Source organism: Cervus canadensis, chromosome 14 (genome assembly GCF_019320065.1).
Source record: "Cervus canadensis isolate Bull #8, Minnesota chromosome 14, ASM1932006v1, whole genome shotgun sequence".
In the NCBI taxonomy this organism is placed as follows: domain Eukaryota; kingdom Metazoa; phylum Chordata; class Mammalia; order Artiodactyla; family Cervidae; genus Cervus; species Cervus canadensis.
In genome coordinates this window covers 23,593,489-23,620,797 of record NC_057399.1, presented here as the reverse complement: position 1 = coordinate 23,620,797, position 27,309 = coordinate 23,593,489, and the positions used below count along the sequence as shown (strand labels likewise).

General features: G+C 38.5%; 2 protein-coding genes across 2 annotated transcripts in view; one reads left to right on the top strand and one right to left on the bottom strand.

Moving 5' to 3' along the window:
- Positions 1 to 4,961, top strand: part of TMC1 (transmembrane channel like 1) — a 103,620-nt gene extending 98,659 nt beyond the window's left edge. Inside the window, 3 exon segments of the mRNA XM_043486403.1 lie at positions 1,296 to 1,374; positions 1,478 to 1,529; positions 3,410 to 4,961. Of these exon segments, the coding sequence (XP_043342338.1) occupies positions 1,296 to 1,374; positions 1,478 to 1,529; positions 3,410 to 3,432 (154 nt within the window). The 3' untranslated portion in view covers positions 3,433 to 4,961.
- The window catches only part of LOC122453369 (60S ribosomal protein L7-like), a 683,417-nt gene that overhangs the window by 117,954 nt on the left and 538,154 nt on the right, over positions 1 to 27,309 (bottom strand). The window lies entirely within an intron of this gene.

Below are 27,309 nucleotides of genomic sequence, written 5' to 3'. Positions count from 1 at the left end.
TATTGTTGATTTGATATTTCAGATACTGAGATCTCATCTTCAACACTTAATGGTGTCCATACAATTGGTTTGGCTTTTTATTACCTTTAATTAGAGAATGTTTACAAGCATTTTGAATTTCCCCAGTGAATCATATTCAATCAGCTTGAATGGTTTTGGGGTAACTGAGTTTAAGCTAATTCTCTGCAGGCAGTTTCATTCCTTTGGAGACTAAAAAATGATCTATGAGTCTTCCTCACTGAAGATGCATCTCAGGACAGAAAAAGTGATGAATGAATAAAGAATTACAGTCTGCAAATGATTTGTGAGGTCTTTGAGTTCTCCCTCCAAATCCAGGCACTTTTCTAAGAAAATTCTTGTAATACACATACACATTTATTGAGCACCTACTTCATGCCAGATATTACACCAGATGTTTTCAGGTATATAATGTCATTCAAACTCCCAACACTTGTATAAGAAATAAACCCAGCAGAAATGATATCAATAACGGTGTTGCTAGCAGCAGATGGCTCATAAAGGTTATGATCTGACATGTTGGAGTAGAGGCAATGTGTTCAGTACCCAGTTATTTGCCATAAAGGGCAATGCCAGTTACCTTTTTAAAAAAAAAAAACTGCATTTTCCCCCTTTGTTTATTTTGCTTTAAGTGAAGATGAATGTGTTTATTTTCGCAAAAATGTTTGGCTGGAATTTGCTCTTTTGAGAAATGTAAATGTCACTTATATGCCAAGACTATTCTTTTCTGAGACATTTTCTTTTGAAGGAGAGAGAAAGGCAAACAACACATCCTATGGATAAAAAAGCCATGTTAATTAACAATGACTGAGGATTATAGTCTTAGTTGTAAAAGCCCAACGAGAGAATTTAAAGTGGAGAGTCAGTCTCCTTTTTCTTGTACACATTCCCTAAGCTTCAAGAGATTTCCTCTTCCCTTGGATGCCATTGGTATCAATTTAAAATGCTGTTTTCAATTATAGCATAAAATGATATTACTACATTTCCAATGAGCAGCTAAAATTAGCAGTAAGGTATATTAGACAGAATGCCCTAAGCTGTGAAGGGGGAGCCTTGGGTTCCACTTCCCAGGTCCACCGCAGTCACTGTGAAGTTCTGAACATGCTTCGTCACCTCTCTGTACTTCACAGTCTTTTATCTACGTAATAGAGGTTCGGAGTAGAAAATATCTTAAAGTCACTCCAGGGCCAATATTCCATGATTTAATTAATGTCAATTTAAGCAGATCTTGAAGAACTGAAAAATACCATACATTTTATTTTATTTTTTGAATTTAGTTTGACCATCTATTATCTCAATGCCACTGCAAAGGGCCAGAAGGCAGCAAATTTGGATCTAAAGAAGAAGATGAAACAGGTAGGATACAATATATTACAGAGAAATATTTGTCTTCATTCATGTCAAGTTGTAGAAAACACCAGGAAATCTCATGTTCTTCTTTACTATTTTTTATTGCTAGCAAGCTTTGGAGAACAAAATGCGAAACAAGAAAATGGCAGCTGCACGAGCAGGTTTGAGCTCTGTTATGTTTGCATTCTTCTTCCCCTATAAATAGCACGCTGTTCCTTTTTTTTCCCTCCTCTCAAAATGGGGCATTTTGTGCAGAGAGGCATTATTGCCACAGCAAGTCATCTTATACTCTTTACAGTCCACCTTTTCAGCCCTTTCAGTCTTCAGATCCAGAGAGTTCAGTTATTTTCCAGTGGGAGAAAGAAAAGACAAAAATTCAGGAACATAAAAGTAGCATTAGTGATAGAAAAGGACTTTTACTAATTGATGGAAGATGAAGAAAACATCCCTCTAGTTATACAAATAGCAGAGACAGATATACAATCTCTCCTGCCCATTTTGACCATTTTCATACATAGATGGTGGAGAAGGAAATGGCAGCCCACTCCAGTGTTCTTGCCTGGAGAATCCCAGGGACGGGGGAGCCTGGTGGGCTGCCGTCTAAGGGGTCGCACAGAGTCAGACACGACTGAAGCGACTTAGCAGCAGCAGCAGCAGCATACATAGATGGACGCATTGGGAAGATACTAAGAGAATCCTCTGGGCTCATCATTATTGATTTCCCAAAGCGTTCTCTAATTCATTAACCTCTTTTACTTTTGAACCTCTTTAATTTTTAATTTCCTGTGTAGCTCAGTTGGTAAAGAATCTGCCTGCAATGCTGGAGACCCAGGTTTGATTCCTGGGTCAGGGAGATACTCTGGAGCAGGAAATGGCAACTCATTCTTGTCTGGAGAATCCCATGGACAGAGGACCCTGGTAGGCTACAGTCCATGGGGTCACAAAGAGTCAGACACGACTTAGTGCTGTCTTTCTTAATCTTTAAACTATTTGCCAAAATTACTGATATGTTTTGCCTTATACATGGAAAAATGATGAATTTTTTGAAAATCTTTTCTAACTCTTCCCTCATTCATAATTCTAAAACTATATTAGTAGGACTTCTCTCTCCCCCATAATTAATAATGTTAGTAATAAAAAACCTTAACCCAAATTAGCTTAAGTAGAAAAGAAATTTATTAGTTCACACAAATGAACAGGAGTGTGGTATGTGATACTTCCAGTCACATTTTACCCCAAGTTGAGAAGCACTCAGGACTGAGCCCCGTTTCTCTGTGGGTCTATCAATACTACATTCCTATTATGTTGGCCAACATTTATGGCAGCATAAGCGGATGTAGAACTTCCAATGCCATGTCCTTGGATTATATTTGTCTTATGTTTTGTGTGCTTTTTTTTTTTTTTGCATTCTGCTACTTGTTTCTTAACTGTATTAAAAAAAATTTTTTTTAGCTCTATTGAGGTATAATTGATAAAATGTTCTGACTTCTAAGATCTGAATTCTAGCTAAGGCATATTGTTTTCTTTATTCTTTTAAATAGTGATATGATGTTATTGCATGCTGTTTTTCTGAAATTTTCCCATAATTTGTTTAAAAATGTGTATAACCTTTGTGAAGACAGAGACTATTTAATTTATAGTTGTTTCCTCAGGACTTAATATAGGACTTTATATATCAGTCACTCAATAAATACCTACTAAATATCTACCGGACAATGAGGAATTCTTTTACTGGGAAAAATTTGAAAGGAATACATTTCTATATTAATTACTTAAGCAGTAATGAATGAATAAATGTTAGCAAAAGAGAACTTTTATTCTCTTGTCTTTAGAATTTGTGCAGATTTTGTAAAATAAGAAATATAGAGATATTCAGCAAAAAATATTATGGCAACATGGAGCATATTTGGAAGATACAGATTTTTAAGCCATCTCATTCAGAACCATTATTACACACACCGAAACTAATTTTTCCTTATCTCTTCTTTATCTTCTTTCTCTGTTTCTTTCTCTCTCTTATTTATTTATTTAATTTGAATAGCTGCAGCTGCTGGTGGCCAGTAATTTTCATGGATATTCCGGAGGCCGAGAAGTGTTCCTCATCACGCATTTCTAAGTCAGTGATTCTCATGAAGGCCCAGAGGACACAGCATGAAGAGTTGATACTACCCTGTTCTAAACCTGATGGGTTATCAAGGTCTCGCTGATCAATCAAGGCATCACTTGCCCTAACTGAAAAAAACAAGAGTCTCTACCTTATTCCAAATTAAGGATTTGTTCCCCCACCACCACTTTCTCCCCTGAACCACTCCCCTGACATTTTCTTTAATGAATTGAGTTTAAAAGTGTGTGTGGTCCTCCAGTATGGATCACTAGCTTACTTGCTGGGTTAATTTAAAAATCTTTTCCTCATATGGACTTTCATTTTATACATTTATTCTGCCTTAGTTTTCTTAGTCTGGAAATGGGGATATTTCACCCTCTTTTTTTCTTCTAAATTCAGAAATATCTTGATAAAGTATTCATTGTAATCATTCATTAACTCACTTTTTTGAAATTATCTTGTTTTCCCTTTTCATTCTGTCTCCCCATCCATGGTTCATCCACAAATGCATACCCCAAACCTTTTTGTTTATGCTGGATTCAGTATGAGAAGAAATGGGCTTTTTAGAAGAAAAATCCCAAGTGAATTAGGGGCCTGATCAACACTGGATTGAAGGTCTTGACACCTTGAGGAGGTATATGAGTCTTACTTTACTTTAAATCTAACTTTGTGAGTTAAAAGAAAAATGACAACATTAAGTGAGTACTATTCCATCACAGTCTGATCACGACCTCCAATGACCATATCTCCTGAGTTTGGAGTCTAAAATTCTATACTTTTTCTTTGCTTTTTTGTTAAGGTTAGGAAAATACATACTATTATAGGGGGGTGATTTATACCTATGTTTAAGCATTATTATTTTGTTAAAATTTAAATTGACTTTGACTAGTAACAATCAATGCACTCAACCAACTTTGTTTCATGACTTCAATTATATCTCTTAACTCAGTGTCTCCACCATTACCCCTACCCCATCCCCAGCTAAGCCAATTTGCCTGCCATTCGCTACAGTTGATTTACTAATTTTGTATTATTCTCTCTTTGAGTTTTTCCTCCTGGCCACAGAGTGAGCACTCTATTCTTCTGCCAATCCATGTGCTCATCACTTCCATCAAACCAAATTCAAGATTACTTCCTCTGGTCAAATTTGCCTGACCAGCCTCCATTACCAATCATATAACTCTCTTTATAGGCTCCCTTTGGACTCGCCTGTCTTTAACACAGAGTTTGTTATTCTACTGATTTTTCTGTAATTTGTAATTAAAAAAAAATTAGATGCATGAATCATCTTTCCTATCCAGATTGTACACTCCCTATGAGCAGGGATCGTATCTTCTAATTTTTGTATGCCTGTTATAGTGCTGTGCACAGTAGGCACTGAATAAATGCTTGTTAATTAAATTGAATCAATTTAACTTACAGCAGTAGCATTGTGAAAAGAACCTTCTGTGATCAGTATGAAAAATTTTACTATGCTGTACAAAATGGAATTCTGTTGACGGGCTGAATTTATTATCTCATTAGATTATAATGCAGATGAGTAAATAAAGCTAGTGCTTATTTCTATTTGGATTACTTTTGTACTGTGTAGTAACAAGATTACATTATTGATTTACACATGTTGCCAAGTTTACAATACGGGTGAAACTCCCTTGTCCTGATTTGCTTTACAAGGAAGATGATGCAAGATGACAAACTGTCCCCAAAGGGCTTCACCTTCAAGGACTTCACTTTCTAAGTGTGTTAGTCACTCAGTCGTGTCCGAGTCTTTGCGACCCCATGGACCGTAGCCTACCAGGCTCTTCGGTCCATAGGATTTTCCAGGCAAGCTTACTGGAATGGGTTACCATTTCTTTCGCCAGGGGATCTTCCCAACCCAGGGATCGAACCCAGGTCTCCCACCTTGTAGGCAGACACTTTACCATCTGAGCCACAAGGGAAGCTCTTCTAAAGGCAATGTATTTTCCAAACAAGTGCTCATGGTGTAGAAGCATTAGGACACCATATGCTAACTTCCAGTCTTTCTATAAATTAAAAACTAAGTTAGGTTTTTATAGTACCTAAGTATCTGCTGCTGCTGCTGCTGCTAAGTCACTTCAGTCGTGTCCGACTCTGTGCGACCCCATAGACGGCAGCCCACCAGGCTCCCCCATCCCTGGGATTCTCCAGGCAAGAACACTGGAGTGGGTTACCATTTCCTTCTCCAATGCATGAAAGTGAAAAGTGGAAGTCAAGTCACTCAGTCGTGTCCGACTCTTCGCGACCCCGTGGACTGCAGCCTACCAGGCTCCTCCATTCATAGGATTTTCCGGGTGAGAGTACTGGAGTGGGTTGCCCTCGCCTTCTCTGACCTAAGTATCCACCTGATTTAAATTAAACACTTTTTAGAAATTTTAGTTTTTTCAGTCTCCGGAGAGTTGCTGAAAATATTCAATATTCCCATCCTACGACATGGACAAGCATCTGAAAGAGGGAATGCCACTTCCTAAACCTGTTTTTACAACTAGTGAGAGGAGGAAACAGCATTATAGGATGGTGACAAGAGTTATTAAGCTCCGATATAAATTTCTTTTTCTCAAAGTTCTCTTGTCATGGATTGCCTTGGATGGTACAGCTGCCTTTATCAGAATGGGTCCTGGTGACTTAGTAATTATGAATAATGGAACAATGTGTCTGTGAAACTCTGGACCTGAAATACTTGACCTCTTCTGGGAACTTAAATGTTATATAACATACATCTTCATATACACCCAGAAGTTTTCATACAAATCCTTGGTCATTTAAAAACCTATAGTAGTGGCACATTTTCATTAGAGAAAATTTAGAAAATTTTAATAAAATGTAAAAAGCAAAAGAACTCTTAATTCCAGCAGCCAGAATAACTTCTGTTAACATTTGGTGTACTTGTTTCTCAGATTCATGCACACACACAGACTTGATAAAATATTTTGAATCACAAGATATATTTAGTTTTTATCCTATTTTCTTATTTAACATTTTCCCATGTCACAAAAATTATTTCAGGACATTTTAAAATTTCTGGATCACTCATTGTGCATCATATGTAAACTAACAGAAACTCCCTAAATCCAAATGAAGTTATAGAATATTCCATAACATAGCAGATTAGTAATCGATCATGTCAAGTGGATCATGACATTCAAATATATCCAGCTTAAATTCAGAAGGTGATTTAAGTTCTGAAATCCCCAGCTGACCCTCTGAAGATTTCCCCAAGAATTTTAAGGGGAAAATAGCATCTTGAAAGTGGATTAGAGATACCTATGCTCCTTGTAAGACTCTAAAATGGTAACTCTCCATAAATTGCCTGAAAATAACTGATAGGTTCATTGATTACTTTCTCAACATCAAAGCCACTATTAAGAGCAGTCTCTTATCTGTGGATAGAAGTGGATTTAAAAGGTCTAGACAGTATAAGACCCCTTATTACAGTCCATCTTATGTGTTAGCTTTCATTTGTAAACAAAAATATTCCACACCAGCCAACACATTACACTAAGGGAGTGATGAGGATGAACTGTAAAGAGTAATTAAGAGATCATTTAATGCTTCAGATAGGAAAGCACAGTCACCAATTTGCCAGTTAATTATTGGTAACCATTTCAGATGCCTTTTTTCTGCTCAACTGTACATCTGAACTCAAGGAAAAAATTGAGAGCACTGTTCAAAAGAGAATTTGTGAAGGTCATATTATTTTTATGAATGGAAAAATGAAATTTTAATGGTGATCCCTAATATCTAATTTTAAATTTTAAAAAATTACTCTTAAAACTCTAAACTTTCAAGCATGCTGAAGTCATGCTTTCTGACTCCCGAAAGTCATTTAGAAGATGCTTCTTTCTGGAAAAAAAAATCTGCATTGTTGGTTGTCTAAATACCCGCTTACTTGCTCTGTCAAGTAATCCAGGCATGGAATTAACAATCTGTAATGCAGGTGGCACAGTGGTAAAGAATCTGCCTGCCAATGCAGGAGACACAAGAGACATGGGTTTGATCCCTGGGTTGGGAAGATCCCTTGAAAAAGGAAATGACAACCCACTCCAGTATTCTTGCCTGTAAACTTCTGTGGACAGAGGAGCCTGGCGGGCTACAGTCCATGGACTCACAAAAGAGTTGGATGCAACTGAGCACATACACACGTACATAATGCAGATGTGCTTATAAATTAGAGGGCATGTCTATATGCCCTATAGACATAACAAGTATTTCAGGAATTATATACATGGACTGAATACATGAGGACTGTGAGTCAACAGGAGCAGAGAGTATTTTAAAATTTTAAAATCCTAAAGTGCTTTTTTTTTCTTTTGGGATCAAATATCTCCCACATGACTTGATAATGGAAATAAATGGAGGAAGTGGATTTATTATAAATTTTTAGAAATTACTCTATGTGTTAAGGCAGGTCAAATTGAATGACATTAATTAAGAGACATTTTATGCATGATGACATTTTATGACATTTTATATTGTTATGAGTGATGAGAGGATAACCCTGAAAAAGATGGTAGATTAACAGGCCTGAAGGGTAAGGTGCTTAGGGGATTGACTTCAGAATTAATAAATACATTTGTAGTGGAACATGATGGAATAACTAAATAGCAGGTGAAAATTAACCCAGTGTAAAAGGGATCAAGAGCTGGAATTACAACTGATCTCAATGGAACATGAATGAATTGATTCCATGGGAAATGTTTGTCCCCAGGGAAACAGTAGATAAGAGCCAGTGGAAACACTCAGCCTTTGGATCTGTGTCACAGAAAAGGTTCCATGTATTTCAAGTCCACAGACAACTAAATAATTGTGGGCACTGGGTGGTGGAAGGAAAGCGTATAGGCCCGGGATTCTGGGCCAAGGCTTAAGTTTTGTTTTGAAGAGTGTCACTCAATGGCCATGTAATTTTTTTGTAGTCATTATTGGTTTTCCGACTCAGGCTACTTACTTATCCTCACTAGTCTTCAAATTATCTCATCTTTAAATAGATAATTGTCTCCACTCAAATTGCTGCAGGGATTACATGAGATGAAGCTGAAAATCACTGAGCACCGTTTAGCATGTAGCACATCATTTAGCACCTAGTTAAAAGCTGGATAAATATTACCTCTCATTCTCCTTTTTTGTCAAATATTTTCTTTTGAAAAATTTACTCATGTTCTAGTTTAAAAATGAGATATTAATTGATTTAATTCAAGGAGATATCAAGAAACAATTGCAAGGAGGATTTTATTCAGTTGGAGAAACCAAATCTTTTATAGACCAACAAAAACAACGGTCCACATTATTTTCCCACATTCTTAGTTATTTTTTAGATAGAACTGTTTTAGTAACAGAGTGGCTTAACAAATTTAAGATAAGCAGCACTAAATGAATAAAAATGCATATGATTGAGCATCAGGATCTCGGGGTTCAAGTCATGTCTCTGCTGCTGGTTAGCTGTCTGACTTGTTGGAAATCATGTAACCTTGTAAAGTCTCATTTGCAAAATATTTCAAAATTTTCAAAATTCTTTCCTATGTTATACAGCTGAGAGACCCAATATGGTAACCACTAGCCACATGTGACTATTGAGAACTTGAAACATGAAACTAAATTGTGCTGTAAATATAGAATACACACTGATTTTGAAGATGGTATGTATGAAAAACTAATGTAAAATATATCATTAATAATTTTTTTCATTTTGATTATTGGAGAGATTATTTTGCATGTATTTGGTTAAATAAAAAAAAGTTACTAAAATTATTTTCATTTCTTTTTCTTTAATGTGGCTACTAAATTTTAAATGACACAGAGCTGGCACTTGTGGTTGTGTTCCATTTCTATTGGACAGTGCTGCTCTAAAAACTGAGTTTATAGAATAAATTTTAGTGAAGGTTTCAATTAAATTGTACATAGAGCTGGGCTTTAGCGCTACTAGGATGTTTCCAATAAGCTGATTAGAGCTACTGGCCTCTGCTCATCTGGAGTAGTTGATTTGCATTTGGGGGTTGGGTGAGGGGAGGGAAGCTGCCTTTCAGGAAGCTGGGGAGAAGATGGCAATCAATTAGAGTCCAGTAGAGACAGAGTCTGCAGACAATCAGATGGGGCCAGTTGGTGCAGGGAGGATTCTGGGGGTACATGTGACGTTCTGTTGGTTGTTGGAAAGCACATATAATGTACAGAAGGGAAGAGAGACATTCTGCTCACAGTGCACAGAGCTGTGTCACTGCTCTGACACCATCATCAAGGGGCAGCCTTTGGAGCATGGGGAGATGGTCCACATGAAAGGATTCTGGTGTCCTCAAGGCAGACGTCCATGACAGGCACTTCTCAGGCACTGGTTTGAAGAACCGGAGGAGCAAAATAAGAGTTCAGAGCAAGCTTCAGAGTGAATGAGCCTCACTGAGCAGTTCATAGACTATAGCTCAACAAACAGGTGTCCCTTTACAGAATATTAATGTTTATTTCCCCCAAATTGGGCACAACAATACCTGGGATCTTAATGTTAATAAATATCTCCTTTGGACCTAAGGCTAGTAAAGTCTAGGGAAATTTTTTCAGCTAAGTAGCAATAACAACTTTTTAAAAAATCAAAGTGTCTTAAAAGCAGTGACATTTCAGGTCAAAGGGAAGGTAGCAAGCTTACAGTGTCTTGTCCGGGCTGTGAAAGAAGATCTGACAAACATACATAGTCATTTTTGTGCTATCATTTCTAGTGCTTTATAACCAGTGGAGTATAAATGGGGAATCATAGAGTTTTCTGGGATACAGGAGTAATATTCCTGAGTCAATGTCAAGGTTGAATGTTAAGTCATACCATTTCCTGAGCCTATCATCAAAAAAATTATCACTTTGTGACCAGCATCTGTGGTTAATTTTTCTTAAGCACGTTGGTCACATGGCTTTTGATTGGCCTCTTACTGTTGTTGATATGCACACTGATTTGTGATATACTGCAAAAGATTAATAGAGAGATTTGGCCCTAGGGATGAGGACATTAGCTCTCTTCCCATTTTTCCAAGTTATTTAATTCTAAGACTCATCTTGAAGTTTAGAACCAGATCCAAAAAATTATGAACAATAAATGTAACAACTCAAGTCAGTCACAAACCATACTGAGTATTCCTAAGTGAATCCAATAAGCCCCTCTAGGAGGAATCTTAGTGTCAGGTTCGGGGTCAGACTGACAGCTGAGATGTGATCCCCACCTGCTTGTGCACTGCCCAGCAAGGTGACTGCTCGTCTCCTTGGTTCTAGGGGCTGTCTCTTCCTTCCTTGAGAACATCAGCTGGACTTCTGACATGCTCACTTGTCCCTCCTCTTCTAAGCTCCTTGGAGACAGCACGTGAGACTGTACAACCAACCAGTCTTCGGTATAGCTTGGGAAACACTACCTCGTAAGACACCGATGCATCCGTGGGCAGTTAGCATCAGGCACTGGAATAGGTTTTAGAACACAGCGCTGAACATAGCAGACCTCTTTCCATAGGGAGGAAACACACAAGAAACCGTTACAAAAACAAAGGAATGAACCAAATAACTGAAAGAGTAAATGAAAACAAGAACAAGGCTCCCGAAAGGTTCGCTTGCCTGATGCTCAGAAAGACAAAACACGGAGACACGGAGGTTTGTAGCAATGAGAGGGTTTATTCACCAGGCAGCCAAGCAGGCGCAGAAGGCGATGGCACCCCACTCCAGTGCTCTTGCCTGGAAAACCCCATGGACGGAGGAGGAGCCTGGTGGGCTGCAGTCCATGGGGTCGAGAAGAGTCCGACACGACTGAACGACTTCACACTTTCACTTTTCACTTCCATGCATTGGAGAAGGAAATGGCAACCCACTCCAGTGTTCTTGCCTGGAGAATCCCAGGGACGGGGGAGCCTGGTGGGCTGCCGTCTATGGGGTCGCACAGAGTCGGACACGACTGAAGTGACTTAGCAGCAGCAGCCACGCAGGCAGATGGGCGAACAGCCACCTCCTGGAAGACAGGGGGCTCAGGGTATATTGAGAGGATACAGAATAAAGAGTAAAGAAGCAGGGGGTCTGAGGTGGGAAGCGAGGGCAGGGTGACTGGAGAAAGCGGCGGGAGTCGTGGTTCTGCGCAGGCGTAACTGGCCGACGGGCCTCTCCATGAAGGGGGTGGAGCCTTCCTGCCTGCCGGGGTCAAAAGGCACGCGCCCCGCTGGCGGCCGGGCGGTCCTATCCAGTCCTAACCAGCTCAGCTCTGACTAGACACAGCTAACCGCCAGTTTCTGGGAAACAATACAAGCCAACTTCTTGTTTAGGTTACCTGCCACTTGAAAAATGTGTAAGTCGTCAACCGACCTTAATTAGTGAAGGTAGGTGAAATGGATTTACTCATTTACTCATTACCCATGGTTTCAGCAACTGCTTCTGCTGACAATGGCTAAGAAAAAGGTGCTTCTTTATGCTAAGTTGCCTCCGACTCTTTGCAACCCTATGGACTGTGGCTCACCAGGCTCCTCTGTCCATGGGATTTCCCAGGCAGGAAGGCTGGAGCGGGTTGCCATTCTCTTCTCCAGGAGAGCTTCCTGACCAAGGGATCAAACCCGAGTCTCTTAGGTCTCCTGCATTGGCAGGTGGGTTCGTTACCAGTAGCGCCACCTAGGAAGCCCTAAGACCAGGGTGAAATAAGGTAAATGGCTGGGAGGTTTGCTTTAGCAAGGTAACCAGGAAAGCTTGTTTGAGAGGATGAGCCTGGAGTTGAGACATAACTGATGAAAGAGGGACAGAAAAATTCTTCCAATTTTTTTCATTACTTAAGATCCCTTGGGGATTAAGGGGGGGGGGGTACAAAAAGTGTTTAAATTACCATGAATTTAGATAGTTTGAGAAGACCATAATTTGCCCGTTTTAGAGAAATAAACACTTTAAAAATAGTATTGTAGAGTATAATCCATACCTGCTCTACAAACTACTCTATTTTAGTGAAAATAAAAGCTCAGCCTGATTGGATGAGCATAGAAAGTGATGAAAACGTGGAGGCTAAAAGATACAGGGCTATTTCCCCTCCCCCGCCAAAGTGATCCAGCCAGGATATGACAAAGCTGGGAAGCAGAAGGGTCTTTTATTCCGTGGTTTATGCTTTTTCAATCATATCGGAGCCTTTCGGCCATCGGCTTCCTCCTTTAACAGGGGTTCAAACCCAGAGGCCAGCAACAGTCAAGAGGGCAGCACAGTAAGTGCAGTTACCCAGTGGGACTGTGGTGAGATGAAGAGCTCTGTCCTGTACTTAGGGAGGGTGAATACTCAGTTCTTGCTAACTGTTGCAGACCTCTGGCCTCCAGATCTTCTGCTTTGTCAAAGATAAGCTGGAAACCTGGACTTTCATGCACATACTAAAATATTTTAAACAGTAATTATCACAAATTAATACACACATACACTCCGTCTCTTGGCAGGATGTTGTCCAAGGGTGCGCTCTGATATTCTTATATTAGAAGTCCCTCAGATAAAGAGCCCTCTTTTGCACATTTTGAAACCATTTGTCAGTGTTTTTCAGGTCTTTTTCTCCTTTGAAAAAAATGCAGTTTCTCTCCTGGCTTATTAAGACGTATCTGTACTTTTCTTCACCAGGAACCAGAAATTTGAGTTTAGCTCTCATCAACTACCACAAGGGGGAGCTCAAACTTCTTTTTTTTTTTATTAAGTTTTACCTGTAGTCATCATTAATTCATGCAAAAACTGAAACTATTATCATATGACATTTTAGGTTACCTCTTCCTGCTAAATTTGCCTATGTGGCTTGATTTTGTTAAGAACTATTTCACTAACTATAAAAATAGACAGCAAACTCCCCTAAAACTCATCTTAAAGCCTAGCAGTCTAAATTTTTATTTTACATTTTATGGTTTTTATTTTATATATTCAATTTAACTTTCTTATATCATGATATATTCTCAAGGCAGAGGTAAAGAAGCAAAAACAATATAGAGTTTGGAACCACTCTGTAGAGTCCTATAATTTACAATTCAAATTTAAATTTAAAATAGAAAAAAGGAGAAAAAAAAACAACAACCCAGGATTCTGTGAGACAGGAAATATGTTTTCCTTTTGGCAAAGGAAAACCAATGGTTATCCCTAGTGGGCCAAAGTATCCAAAGATGCCACTTTGGCTTAGAACCTAGTCTTTTCATAGGTTTCCAGCTTTATCTGCCCTCTTTCTTTTGGAGTTTCCATGAACCTCTCTTCTATTACATCAGCCCACACATCAAGCCCTGAATGGAGACGTGATTTCTTTGTTGTTTATTTTCTTGGTTTCCTCCCCTATGTCCTCCCCAGTAAAGCCAGGAGAATAATAGTACTTCAGGAGGCTTAGGAAGCGGTTGTTGAAATCTGTGAAGTGCTCCATGCAGAGTCTGACACATGGAACTCCATATGTGCTAAGAATTATTATAGCAGACATTGGATATGAGTGCATCTTATTGAAGTGACATTCCTTGGATTCAAACTGTGACATAGTTCACAGTGTTCAAGAGAACTTAAAAAAAAAACTAGCTAAATTGTTAATATTATGTTCTGAAGTATCTTTAGCATAACGAAATTCAAGAATTAGTTGTTGACTAGCAGTGCTAACACAGGCCTTGACTTTGATATACACTTCTAATCTTGGCAAATACTCTGATATATTTACATACAAAAAAAAAAGGTTTTTGAATAACCAGATCCCATTTTTATATACAGTATATGCAGTGTGAAAGTGAAAGTCACTTAGTTATGTCTGACTCTCTGCGACCGCAAGGACTGTAGCCCGCCAGGTTCCTCTGTCCATGAGATTCTCCAGGCAAGAATACTGGAGTGGGTAGCCATTCCCTTCTCCAGGGGATCTTCCTGACCCAGGTATTGAACCCAGGTCTCCTTCATTGCAGGGAGATTCCCTACCATCTGAGCCAGCAGGGAAGCCAGATATGCAGTGGTGTAGTCTGTATCCTATTTTATGTAAGGATGAGCAGGTAAATTTACAATGAGAAAACAAGACTATTTACTTTGACCTGCTTGTCTTATAGCTAATCAGTACATCTGCATCTCCTATTAACTTCAGCTAAGATAATCTTTACCATATCCCTGAAGAAATTAAAAACTTCCTATTAAAGCTGACTCTTCACTCACCCCAATTGGTTGAAGTTTAAAAAGATAAAAATGGTGTGCAGTTATTTTATAAAAGTTTGTTTATTACGATTATGGCAGAGAATCTATTATTCAATTACAACATTTTCTTTACAGGAAAAAAGTTTTGCAAAATTTTGACTTATGGAAAAAATGTCAGTTCCAAATAAAAGTACTCTCTGTTCCTCTCATTAATTAATGTCACACTTTAATTTTTTTAACATCTATTTATCGAATGCCAGGTATGTGCTACTGTTCTAGCTAAGGCATGCTTCCTACTTTGAAAACAAGAGACCATTATACTTTTTTTTTGGTTAAACAGTCAAAAGCAAGTGAAAAGATAATCATAATAGGTTAATTAAGGCAGTTGACAGGTTAAATATCTTAATAGTTTAAAACTAAAACTCTAAGAGGCTTCTGAATGTGAGTCCTCTCAAGTTCTCTGGCCTTGTCCGGTTTCAGAACTAAGCGCTTGTGCTCACTGCTGCCACCTGCTGGCAGCCCATCATCTCCTCAGGCACTGCTCCCTGAGGTGGATAGGAGCCGTGATGGACTTGTCTATCTGGTCTCCGATGTACGTCTGCCTTCTGGCTTTCACCATTTCTGGGTTTAGATTATTACAGGGTTTCCAAATTAATATTTCTAGGGTCTGGGAAAGAAGAATCAGAATTCCCAGGAATTCTTGAAATGATATCATTATGTACTTTTAAAAATTCTTATTTACATATTTTGAATTAGTAGTGAATTTGTGGTGTAAGATGGCAGAGTAGAAGGACACGCGCTCATCTTCTCCTGCGAGAACTCCAAAACTACAATTTGCTGCTGAACAACCATCAACTGGAGAATGTTGGATCCCACCAGAAAAAGATACCCCACTTCCACGGGCAAAGGAGAAGCCCCAGCAAGATGGTAGGAGGGGCGAAATCGCATTTAGAATCAAATGCCAAAAACCTGCCAGAGACGCTCAGGGCTCAAACAAACCTGCACACCAGGACCCAGAGACCCCACAGAGACTGAGCCAGAACTGTGTCTGAGTGTCTCCTGCAAAGGTACGGCTCAGCTGTGGCCTGCCACAGCGGCAGGGGCTCTGGGTGCAGCAGACCCAGGTATGGCATAAGCCCGCTTGGAGGAGGTCGCCATTAACCCCACCACAGAGCTGCCTGAACTTACAGAGGACTGGGGAAACAGACTCTTGGAGGGCACATAGAACCTGGTGCGCACTAGGACCCAGGAGAAAGGAGCAGTGACCTGACAAGAGACTGACCCAGACTTCTCTGTGAGTGTCTAGGAGTCTTCTGCAGAGGCGTGGGTCAATGGTGGCCTGCTGTGGCGTCCAGGGCATGGAATGCAGCAGTGCAGCGGGTGGGACCTTTTGAAGGAAGTCGCCATTATCTTCATTACCTCCACCATAGTTTGGCCTCAAGTCAAACAACAGGGAGGGAACTCAGCCCTAGCCATCAACAGAAAATTGGATTAAAGGTTTATTGAGCATGGCCCCACCCATCAGAACAAGACCCAGTTTCCACCTCTCTCCCATCAGGAAGCTTCCATAAGCCTCTTATCCTTCTCCATCAGAGGGCAGATAGACTGAAAACCTCAATCACAGAAAACTAACCAAACTGATCACATGGACCCACAGCCTTATCTAACTCAATGAAACTATGAGCCATGCTGTGTAGGGTCACCCAAGATGGATGGGTCATGGTGGAGATGTCTGACAAAATGTGGTCCACTGGAGAAGGGAATGGCAAACCACTTCAGTATTCTTGCCTTGAGAACCCCATGAACAGTATGAAAAGGCAAAATGACAGGACACTGAAAGATGAACTCCCCAGGTTGGTAGGTGCCCAATATGCTACTGTAGATCAGTGGAGAAATAACTCCAGAAAGAATGATGAGATGGAACCAAAGCAAAAACAACACCCAGTTGTGGATGTGACTGGTGATGGAAGTAAAGTTTGATGCTGTAAAGAGCAATATTGCATAGGAACCTGGAATGTTAGGTCCATGAATCAAGGCAAATTGGAAGTGGTCAAACAGAGAAGGCAAGAGTGAACATTGACATTTTAGGAATCAGTGAACTAAAATGGACTGGAATGGGTGAATTTAACTCAGGTGACCATTATAGCTACCACTGTGGGCAAGATCCCTTAGAAGAAATGGAGTAGTACCCTCATAGTTGACAAAAGAGTCCAAAATGCAGTACTTGGATGCAATCTCAAAAATGACAGAATGATCTCTGTTCATTTCCAAGGCAAACCATTCAATATCACACCAAGTCTATGCCCCAACCAGTAATGCTGAAGAAGCTAAAGTTGAAAGGTTCTATGAAGACCTACAAGACCTTCTAGAACTAATACCCAAATAAGATGTTCTTTTCAGTATAGGGGACTGGAATGCAAAAGTAGGAAGTCAAGAGATACCTTGTGTAACAGGCAAATTTGGCCTTGGAGTACAGAATGAGGCAGTGCAAAGGCTAACAGAGTTTTAACAAGAGGACGAACTGGTCATAGCAAGCACCCTCTTCCAACAACACAAGAGAAGACTCTACACATGGACATCACCAGATGGTCAGTACTGAAATCAGATTGATTATATTCTTTGCAGCCAAAGATGGAGGCGCTCTATACAGCCAGCAAAACAAGACCAGGAGCTGATTGTGGCTCAGATCATGAACTCCTTATTGCCAAATTCAGACTGAAATTGAAGAAAGTAGGGAAAAGCACTAGACCATTCAGGTTTGACCTAAATCAAATCCCTTACAATTATACAGTGGAAGTGACAAATGGATTCAAGGGATTAGGTCTGATAGAGTACCTGAAGAACTATGGATGGAGCTTCATGACATTGTACAGGAGGCAGTGATCAAGACCATCCCCAAGAAAAATGCAAAAAAGCAAAATGGTTGTCTGAGGAGGCCTTACAAATATCTGAGAAAAGAGAAGCAAAAGGCAAAGGAGAAAAGGAAAGATATACCCATTTGAATGCAGAGTTCCAAAGAATAGAAAGGAGAGATAAGAAAGCCTAATCTCAGTGATCAGTGCAGAGAAATAGAGGAAAACTGTGGAATGGGAAAAACTAGAGATCTCTTCAAGAAAATCAGAGATACCAAGGAAACATTTCATGCAAAAATGGGCATGATACAGGACAGAAATGGTATGGACCTAACTTAAGCAGAAGATATTAAGAGGGGGCAAGAATACACAGAAAAACTATACAAAAAAGATCTTAATGACACAGATAACCACGATGGTGTGATCACTCATCTAGAGCCAGACGTCCTGAAATGAGAAGTCAAGTGGGCCTTAGGAAGTAGTGTTTGACCATAATAGTAAACAAAAGCCTTTTTTTTCTCACAGGGTTTTTGCTGAAAGTTCAGAGGTTTTTTTTTTTTATTATTCTTATAAGCCAGTATATTGAAACAAAATTTTATGTTTTAGTAATAGATTCATCTCTACCTGATATTTATATTTTGTTATAGAAAACACTGAAAGAGGAGACATAAAAACAAAAATGTCAAAGAAAAATTATTTTAAATGTAAAGATTATACCATATGTACTTAGTGTTTACAAGTTAAAATTCTTGAATTCTAAGATCAAAGCATTAGTTGCCTTATCCAGTACTCTTGATTTTTGTTTCATGACAAAAATTGTTTTTATTGCATTGATATTTGCATTGATAATGCAATGAACACATGCACTGATACTTGTTCACTTGTCAAAAGCATCTTCAAGTTGGGTATAAGAATACATATTGCTTTCTGTAAGCTTATTTCCTTTTGAAACAATTTTGAGTTTTCTGTTTAAATCAGTTTTGCAAACTGTGGCATTTTCATATATCTTATTAAAAATTACAAACTAGAAATTTGAAAGGAAACAAATAACAATAAGCTTGAGATAAAAATTGAGATCTTTAAAGATACTTAAATGGTAAATCCTAATCTATTCATAGCTCTTCAATGATGTCTGTAATTGAGAAGGATAAGAATATGTTCAAAATGATGGGAAGTTTTAATGTAGTGGACATTTGTCAATTTGGGGGTATCTGGTATCCAAGTGTCCTGCCTGTATTAATCACTGTTTTTCAGAGAAACAGAAATAGAACAGGACTAATAAGATATGTGTATGTGTGTGTGTATCTGTATCTATAAACATATATATTTATTCATTTATAGCAAGGATTTGACTTAGATGATTATGGAGGTTGACAAGTCCCCCAAAATCTCTAGTTGGCAAGCTGGTGATCTAGGAGAGCCAGTGGTGTAGTTTCTGTCAAATAGCTGGCAGGCTTGAGACCTGGGAAAAGCCGTGTTTCATTTCTAGTCTGAAAGCAGGAAGAGCTGATGTCCAAGCTCGAGACGGTCAGGCAGGCATAATTTCTTTTACTTGCAGGAAGGTTAGCCTTTATCTTGTATTCAGACTGTCAACTGATTAGATGAGGGCCATTCACAAACAAATGAGTCCTATCGTCTTCATCAGATTCACTGATAAGGATGGGAATTGTCATTAAAAATGCTCATTAAATATATACATTTCATACCTCTACCTTTTTAGTTTTTCAATCTCTGCTGAGTGGAGCCCTAAAATCTGTTTTTAATGGCCTCTGTAGATGCATTTGTGCCCAAACATTCAATTACTCCTGTCTATTTAGACTAATGGGATGATGTAAAATGAGGTCCCTGGAATAAATGTGTTCTCCACTGCTCCCAGCCCCCACCCCTGCCCCAATCCCAAGAAGAGGTGGAGTTAGAGGGAGCATGGGATTTCTTGGCTTGTTGAGCTTGTGTTAAGAATTTCAGTTGCTAGTGGTGTTGAGGCAGTGCCAAATGATCTCTACTATCAAGATCATATGAGAACACTTAACACTGGAATACTACAGGGCCTCTTCTTCAGAGGGACACTGCTGTGTGACTGAAAATGTAGTCATGATTTGAAAGTAAGAACTGGGCTAGGCTGGAAGGTCCAAGATGGCCTCACTCTTGTGATGGTGGTGGTCACTGGCTGGAATGCTTCATAGTATTTTTAAGTCTCGCTAAGCCATATTTCATTGTGATTTCAACTTAGTGTTTCTTTTCTCTTTCTTTTTATTTTCCCAAAGGCTGTTACAACATCTACTTACATTTAACCATGTGTAGAAAACTTGTTTAAAAAAATATCAAAGTATATAATAGGAGCCCTGAAATTCATGCTTGTTATGAGCTAAAAAGTGAAAGTAGAGTTTGTTCCTAGATTAAACATCACATTTTAAAAAATGTATATTCTGTTTGATTCCTGCAATTGAATATATAATTAGAGGGAAAAAATTTTAAAAATTCAACTACTTATAATGTAAATATAAGGCCAATTTACAGAGCCATATTTTACATAATTTGAAAAACAGAAAGGGGATGGAATTAACACTGCTACAATTTTCGTGTTATTTTCCTCCAATTTTTAATCCATGTGTTTTATAATGTCATAATTGTTCTAAATGCTGCCTTTAAAATGAGCTGATGCCATAAATATTTTCTTTTCTTATTTCTATATCATATTTTAAAGTATTTTCACTGGAGGATTAATTTTCTATCTAATGAATAAACTATAATTTATTTAACCAATTCTACATAAGTGAACATGCAGGTTATTTTCAATTTTGCTGTTGTTGTTTTGCTTCTTTTTCATTATTACCTAAGGCCAGATTCCTATAAAGTCAGTCAAAGCTTAACTGAACAAGTTTAAAGACATTGCTAACTTCAGTTTCAAAGAGTTGCATCAGTTTACTTCCCCATCAATAATACATAAGCAATAGCTTCTGTCTTCCCTTTCCAGCATTTCCAGGATTCACAAAATGTTACCCTCTCAATAATTTATTCAAAAATGTCTATTGATCACTTTACTATGTGCCGGAGTCTGTATATACAAAGAAGAACAATGTCCAAAGGAGTTTGTAATTAAGTAGGAGAGACAGATGTCTTAAAAGTATATATTGCCAGTTTAATTTTAAAAGTTCAGTAAGAAAGATTTTCCCAGTTAAGATGGCACTAGATAATGTGAGGGCAATGCCACATCTACTTCACATATATAATAATGATAGGTAAAATATAAAAATAAGAAATTCAAAAGGCATGGCTAGATTCAAAGTCGAATATAGCTAAAGTCACATGCCTGCTAGGCTCCTGGTCTCTTAAGTATCCATAGTGTTGGTGCTGGGGGAGACTAATGTTTTGACAAATCCTTCCCCCTACCCCAGTGAATAATACATCCTCCTTTAAGTGTGTGACATTTTACAGAGAGAGTCAAAGGTGTTAACGGGTCCTTTAGCTCCATGAAGGAAAATGCAACCTCTTTTATTTTGTTTAATGCTTAATTCATTAAACCTAAAACCATTTTGTTATAAACATTCACTTAAACATTGAACACTCACAATCTCTCTAAATATTTTTATATTACTTACAAGGATAATCCATCAATACTTACAGAGTTCAGTTAAAAATATCTCAAATGATTGTGAATACATTTAATTTTACTCTTCTAAATATTTAGTTGAAATCAAAACATGAAATACAAAATTCTCTTAAAGGCTTTAAACAATTTGAAGAGCAGAAAATCTACACATAAAATATATCAATTACAAGTATTGCAGTAAAACTGAAATAGTTATAAATGCGATGATGAAAACATATAACTACATACTAATGATTTCATTTTACATTTATCTTCTTATTTTTGCTCTTTTGCTTTACTGTTCCAAGATCATAGTAATCTTGCCAGATGCTAACTTTTTAACCTTTTTATTTTATATTGGAGTATAGTTGACTAACAATTCTGTGTTAGTTTCAGGTATACAACAGAGTGATTCATTTTTACATGTATCTATTATTTTTCAAATTCGTTTCCCAATTAGATTGTTAACTTATGGTTACCAGAGGGGAAGTGGGGAAGGGAGGGACAGTTAGGGAGTTTGGGATTGACATGTACACAAGGCTATATTTAAAATGGATAACCAACAACGACTTACTGAATAGCACATGGGGAGATGTTGACTTTTATACCTCCTTTAAGGTGGAAATAATCTTTCCAAACTCCAAAACAGAAGAATACTCAGATTTGCCAAGGTCTAGGGTTTACTCTCTTGATAAGTTGATTCTTAGCAGTTTGCAGAATCCAAAGTGACGCAAAACGGAGCCACTTACTTGGGATATATCCTTTCTAATAATGGATTTCCCTTGTTTGGTTATGGATAGTTCAGTTTATGAATAATATGAAATTTGTTTTTGAAATTCTAGGAATAATGTACACTTTAAAATGGACAACAGTACTAATTCATTGTCCTGTTGTTATGAGATTTTTTTTTGGCAAAAGCAGTGTAATCGAGATTTGCACAGACTTTCATCTTCTTTCTCTATGGCTTGGAAAGAGTTACTCTCCGAGGGACCCTGTTCCCCTATAGTCCACAATAGACCAAAACTTAGATTCTGGATACATCTGGGTGGTGGGGGTAGGAAAACATTAATTTAGCCTCTTTGAATTGATTATGTCCAGTAACTCTATGCTAAGTAGCTGCTGGGAGCATCAACAACCCTTCTGAAGACATAAATGAAGGCAATGGTTTTGCCAGACACAAGATCATGGAGAACAGGGCCGGCCTGAGCCACTGTTGAAACCACAAATGATGAGGGTGCTGGGACTGCTGAGAGGCTGCTAATTCAGCAGTGATAAGACTCTTTGCTGCATGTGCTGAAAGATGAGGATAGTGTTGGCTCTCTAGTTGTTAAAAAATACCAACAGATTCTAGAACAGGAAGCAAACCCCCTTCCCTATTCCTGCCCTTTGAACTTCCATCAGTACTTCCCATTGGTAGAAACTAACCAGAAGCTTGATGGCAAGTATCTGGGAAAATGGAATAGGCAGCTCCCTGGACTCTTAAAATACCTTTCAGTACATAGAAGGGCAAAAATGGGAGCCAAGAGTAAAAGGCAAAAATGATCATTCAACCTATTTCTTCTCAGGGACTCTTAAGTGGGTAAGACACATCTGTTTGGCTTTGTGAGTATGCGTCTTCTTTTCGAGAAAAGGCTTATTTATCCTGCTTTGGATTGGTTTGTCTCCCCAGGTTTCTATGTCTCCACCAGGTGGAGTTAGAGGCTAGTTTATTAAAGGGTTAAATTTAGAAAGTTGAGAGTTTCATTTTCAGATTGGATGAAGCAAAGATAAACAATACCAAGGGGACTACTTTCCTCTGACATTTCCTTTTAGAAAATGTTACCTTGTTATTATCATACTTGCTTTGTCTGTTATGTCAAAGTGCACAATTCTCTGGCTGTGACTTGGGATACTTGTGTTGCAAGGAACAGAGACTCATTCCAGCTGGCTCAAGAAAAGAGAATACTATTATAAATACACAAGAAGGAATATCACAGATGTTTTTGGAAAAGAAATGAAATATAGCCAAGACCTACTGGGAGCAGGGGCTGCTCTTTGCCTCTCTTAGGGAACACATGGTCACTCTCATTTCTGCTTCTTATTTATTCATTATTCATTCGTTGAATATGCACTGAGTCTCCACTCTGGTGCTGAAGACTTGAGATACAAGGATGCATACGGCAATAAATGAACATTAAATGGGAAGAGAGTCATTAAGCAAATAAATACACATCCATACAATTATAAATTGCTATAAATGCTATGAATAAAATATGCAGCTTTCAAGATAGAGTGTAACATGGAAACTTAACAGCAATTAGGAGGTAAGGGAAAAAATTTTTTTTAAGTAACATTTAAACATAGACCTAAAAAGGCAACTAACAGTCAGCACAATTAGAGTGGAACAGGAAATTTGCTCAGCTAGGAAGTGTTTGAGGAAAATTTAATCAGTTCCTGTGTATTCATGGGCACTGGGCTTATTCTTTAAAGAGCTTATTATTTTAATATGGGTGAACACATTTGTGGTGAACAGAGGAAATCCTCTCAGAATTAGGGAAAGCCCTTAGTTGTGGAAATCTGTGAAATAGACAGTTGTCGTCCATTCAGACTGGGTCTTCACTTTATATTTGCTTTATGTGGATATTGAAGGTAGAGATCATAAATTCATTATTAGCACAGTTTTCCTTAACATTTGTTCCTAATAATTTAAAAATGCGTGAAGATCACTTGCCTTGCATTTTAAGTTGGCCAAACTCCTTGCTTCTTGGGGGAATTTTATTTCATTAACTAGCAGACCTGGTTCTTTTTCTCACCACTAAAATGGCACAAAGGCAAGCTTCAGCCAGGTAGATAAACAGTGTTCTACCTGCAGATGATTTTTTTTGAAATCAAGTCATTGAGAATCCCAAGACACCACCTGACATACATCTGGTATTGCTGTGTCCACTAATGTGGACTCGATTGTCAGAGATCTGACGTCCAGTCCTGCTCCCCTCTGACCCCTCGCTTGTAGTGGGCTATTTATGAATTCGTGTTTTGGCTACCCTGAGTCAGAATGTTATTTTTCCTCAAGTCCTGATTTCACAGACAAGAGTCTCAAACCCACCGATTCCATACAGCTTCAGTGCCAATTCTAATTCCTATGTTGATGTTCCTAGGAACACCTACTTACTAGATCTGGGATGATGTACTAATAGACCATAGATACAAAGGAAAAAATTGTATAATCAAGAAGCAGATCCTAAGCATTTACTGGAGTAAAAGAATGAATATAAAATGATCAGTATTCTCTCCTAGCTATCTCAGCCAAGCATATGGACTATTTAAATATCCTTCGTATAAAGGAACTATTCCACTTAGAATTTTCTGAGAAATACCTAGAAAATATAACTAATATAAATTTACTTGCATCATTTGAATGATAGAATTGGCAATGTAAATGAACACTTTATAGTAACCCTGAATGAAGATCTTTTCAGGTATTTATTTAAAGAAGAGAAGACTTCCAGGTTTGCTTTCTGACCTATTGTTAAGTCATTCCAATAAAAACAACTTGATATATTTAGTCTCCTCAGTCAATAGTATTTTATTATCTTTAGGGATTGTTTTGGTCTCTACACAGAGGTAGGACTTCCAAAAAGATAAACCAAGATATGAAACTTAATCTATTCTTCAAAATTAAAAATTATTTTCCCTGGCTATATGGGCATGACTCCAAACTGAATCATCCAAAATAAACTAGTTAATTAGTTCCAGGATGGATAAGACAGACTATCCACAAAAAGATTATACTACATATAAGCTTATAAATATTCATTCTCTTATGTTGATAGTTCTATATTTAGTCTATGCATGTGTAAAGAAAGTGAGGGAGCCTAGTGAGGCTTTAAAAATGTTGTTCATCTCAGTGCGTTGATTAAGATGACAGGCCAGGATTCAGATTCCACCTCTGCCACCTGCTGTTGTGTAAGTATATGCTGTGTGTGTTCTCTCCTACTTGCGTTCTCTGCTGTCACTTCCTTCTTCTCGCTTCCTCTCCTACCCCCACCCAAACTCTCCTGGACCATGATCTCCCTGGGGTCAAGTTCTGGGTCACCACTGTCACAGCCCTACCTGCATTGTCCAGCCTGAGGCTTGGCCCAAAGGACTCCTCAGCAAATGCTTGTTTAAAGGTGATTTAAAAAATGCTTTTCAGAAACTCCGTAGCAAAAGGCTAAACCTCCCATTGTGGACTGTGTATGGTAACTATACATTTCAAACTAAGCTCAGGACATTTATTCTGACAAGGTATGAGAATGTTTGTGGCACAATAGAGTGCATGTTTTGGAATGAAAAAGACCTAGGTTTGAATTCTGCCCTGAATTTACCACTTAGCCTGCAACTTTGACTAGTTATAAAAATGTTGGTTGTTGTTCAGTCGCTCAGTTGTGTCTGACTTTTTCTGACCCTGTGGACTGCAGCACGCCAGGCTTCCCTGTCCTTCACCATCTCCTTGGGTTTGCTCAAACTCATGCCCACTGAGTCAATGATGCCATCCAACCATCTCATACTCTGTTGCCTCCTTCTCATCCTTTCCTCAATCTTTCCTAGCGTCAGGGTCTTTTCCAGTGAGTCAGTTTTTCGCATCAAGTGGCCAAAGTATTGGAGCTTCAGCTTCAGTATCAGTCCTTCTAATGAATATTCAGGATTGATTTCCTTTAGGATGGACTGGTTTGATCTCCTTGCAGTCCAAGGGACTCTCAAGAGTCTTCTCCAGCACCACAGTTTGAAAGCATCAATTCTTTGGCTCTCAGCCTTCTCTATGATCCAACTCACATTCCATACACGACTACTGAAAAAGCCATATCTTTGACTAAATGGACCTTTGTCGGCAAAGTGATGTCTCTGCTTTTTAATATGCTGTCTAGGTTTGTCATCACTTTTCTTCCAAGGAGGAAGCATCTTTTAATTTCAGTCATATATTTATTCTAGGGTTGCTCTGAAGATTTCACCAGACAGTCAATGTGAAGTGGCTAGTTCAGGATAGTAGTTCCTAGCAGCTAGAACATGCCATGACTTTGGGCTAATTCCATCTTCACCATCCCAGCCACAGTCTTCATCTCTGGAATGGAGATAAGAACTTCTTTGCACTAGCTGCAGGAATTAGATGAAGCCATGATGTGCTTAGCAGAATTTAATAAACAGTAACTATTATTATAATACCATTTTTCTTTCTAGGGGCAAGAACTCAAGAAAAGAAACAATTCTCTGTCTTTTCCTTTTCACTTTTTCTATCTCCTTCATTCATGTTCCATGAAAGCACCGGGAAGAAACAAAAACAAAACAAGGAAATCAAAGGGTGATATTTCAGAATACTTTTGACATATTCTGAAATGGTGAGGTGCATTGAAAGCTTCTTCAGAAGAAGAGTTTAACACCCTTGTTCTTGTAGCAATAGCAGCTAGATAAGCACCAAGGCCTTCTACTTGTGTTTCTGGGCCATTCTTCAAAGTATTGAGTTATCCCAGAATGATTTCTTTCTTTTCTGGGATGTGACAAGAAGAAATCATTGGTGATGATTACTGTCATCTCCAGCCCCTCTCTCTTTTATTATGCATAGGTGAAGCTGCCAAAACTCTGAAAAGTGGTATATATCAAACATATGGCAGTGCAGGGCAGAGGAAATATTGCAGGAAATTTGGAGCCTATACTGCCACTAACATAATATGGGAATGTTTCCTGTTTGATTGTGAGTGTGGGTGTGAGTGTGTATATGTAGGGGCAGTGTGAGAGAAAGAGAGTGAGAGAGAGTAAGAATTTGATTTTAATAAAAAAAATTTCTCAGGTCAGAGATACTACTTAAAAAGTAACTTACTGGCTTACTGAAGCATACCATGAGATGGACTCTATTCAGGCTAGATTGAGTTTTATGTTCAAACCTGGGGAAATCTCTAGGAAAAAGGATGGAGTATTTTTTCTTTCCTTCCATCAGGAGACTGGATTTCATCACTGTGCCCAGAGGATATTACAGGCCCCCCTGCAAATCTTTCCCTTTTTAATCTTTTCTTTTTTTTTTTTTTTCTAATTTTGTTGTGGTATGAGACCCAGTTTATTATCTCTCCTATGGGACATATCCATCATTGCAAGAACTGAGAAATTTTAAAACATCATAATGCATTGGGGACTTCCCAGGTGGCTCAGTGGTAAAGAATTCACCTGCCAATGCAGGAGATGGGAATCCCTTGGTCAAGAGGATCCCCTAGAGAAGGGAATGGCAACTCACTCCAGTATTCTTGCCTGGAAAATTTCATGGACAGAAGAACCTGGCG